Source organism: Hibiscus syriacus, unplaced genomic scaffold (assembly GCF_006381635.1).
Source record: "Hibiscus syriacus cultivar Baekdansim isolate YM2019G1 unplaced genomic scaffold, ASM638163v2 tig00000541_pilon, whole genome shotgun sequence".
In the NCBI taxonomy this organism is placed as follows: domain Eukaryota; kingdom Viridiplantae; phylum Streptophyta; class Magnoliopsida; order Malvales; family Malvaceae; genus Hibiscus; species Hibiscus syriacus.
This window is the reverse complement of record NW_024061798.1, coordinates 1-1030: the sequence shown is the minus strand read 5'-3', so window position 1 is coordinate 1030 and position 1030 is coordinate 1. Positions and strand designations below refer to the sequence as shown.

Sequence of the window (1030 nt, the reverse complement as noted above, 5' to 3'; positions counted from 1 at the left end):
TTCCTTATTTTGACCTTGCAACCTCCATGCCTAAAAAATACCGTAAAGTTCTCAAGTCTTTGGTTTCAAACTCCTTCGCCAGTAGCTTTTTCAATATTTCTATCTCCATACAATCATCACTTTTTAGAATGTTCCACTTCACATTGCTTGTAACCATCCTGAATATCACCTTTATAAATCTGTCAAACCAGGCTCTTGGAGATTGCTTAAGTCCGTACACGGACTTTAGTAATCTTCATGCTTTTCCTGTATTACTCTTCACACCCGATGGAATTTGCATATATATTTCCTCCTCTAAGTTTCCGTATAGAAATGCGTTTTTGATGTCTAACTGATGAAGCACCCAATTCTCATTAACTGCTAATGACAGTAACACTCTCACAGTGTTTAGTTTTGCTACCGGAGCAAACGTTTCATGATAAACAACTCCAAAAGATTGAGTGAATCCTTTCGCCACTAATCTCGCCTTATATCTTTCAATGCTACCATCAGCTTTGTATTTTACCGTGAATACCCATTTGCAGCCGACTGGTTTTTTATCTTTCAGAAGATCAACTATAATCCAAGTATTGTTGTTTTCCAGTGCTTTTAATTCCTCTTCTACTACCTTTTTCCACTTGGGATCTTTCAATGCTTGTTCCACCGTTTTTGGAACAATAATGCTATCTACACTTGGTGTAAAGTTCTTAAAACATGGCGTTAGCTTTCCATATGCAACAAATCTCTCAATTAGATAATTTATGCATTTTCTTACTCCTTTCCTTTGAGCAATCGGCAAGTCATTATCATCAATTAAAACATTTAATTCAGTGGAAGAACTCTGATTACCTTATTCATTCTCCAAAGGATTCTCGTTCGGTTTTGGTTCATGACAATGTCCATGCTGTGTGGGAGACTCGGGATTATGTTCAGGGATTGATTTAGAAATTGGTTTTTATCATCTCTTATAAATATGCAACTCGGATTGAGGTATTTGAGGTGAAGTGATATGTTGATCATGCCGAGGTAAATGTGTTTTAATGGATTGGTT

General features: G+C 36.5%; 1 protein-coding gene across 1 annotated transcript; it reads right to left on the bottom strand.

Moving 5' to 3' along the window:
• Positions 1-235: 235 nt before the first annotated feature.
• Positions 236-882, bottom strand: LOC120208615 (uncharacterized mitochondrial protein AtMg00820-like). Its single transcript, XM_039207847.1, has 2 exons — positions 829-882; positions 236-703 (listed from the first exon to the last, which is right to left on the bottom strand). The coding sequence occupies exons 1-2, from the start codon at positions 880-882 to the stop codon at positions 236-238; spliced, it is 522 nt and encodes a 173-aa protein (XP_039063778.1).
• Between the last annotated feature and the right edge of the window lie 148 nt (positions 883-1030).

What these genes read in the sequence shown, in the direction of transcription:
- LOC120208615 (XM_039207847.1), bottom strand. Translation starts at nt 882, where the DNA reads ATGGACATTGTCATGAACCAAAACCGAACGAGAATCCTTTGGAGAATG. An exon ending in TCCTTTGGAGAATGAATAAG is followed by an intron (nt 704 to 828) that starts GTAATCAGAGTT and finishes GCATATGGAAAG; the next exon opens with CTAACGCCATGTTTTAAGAA.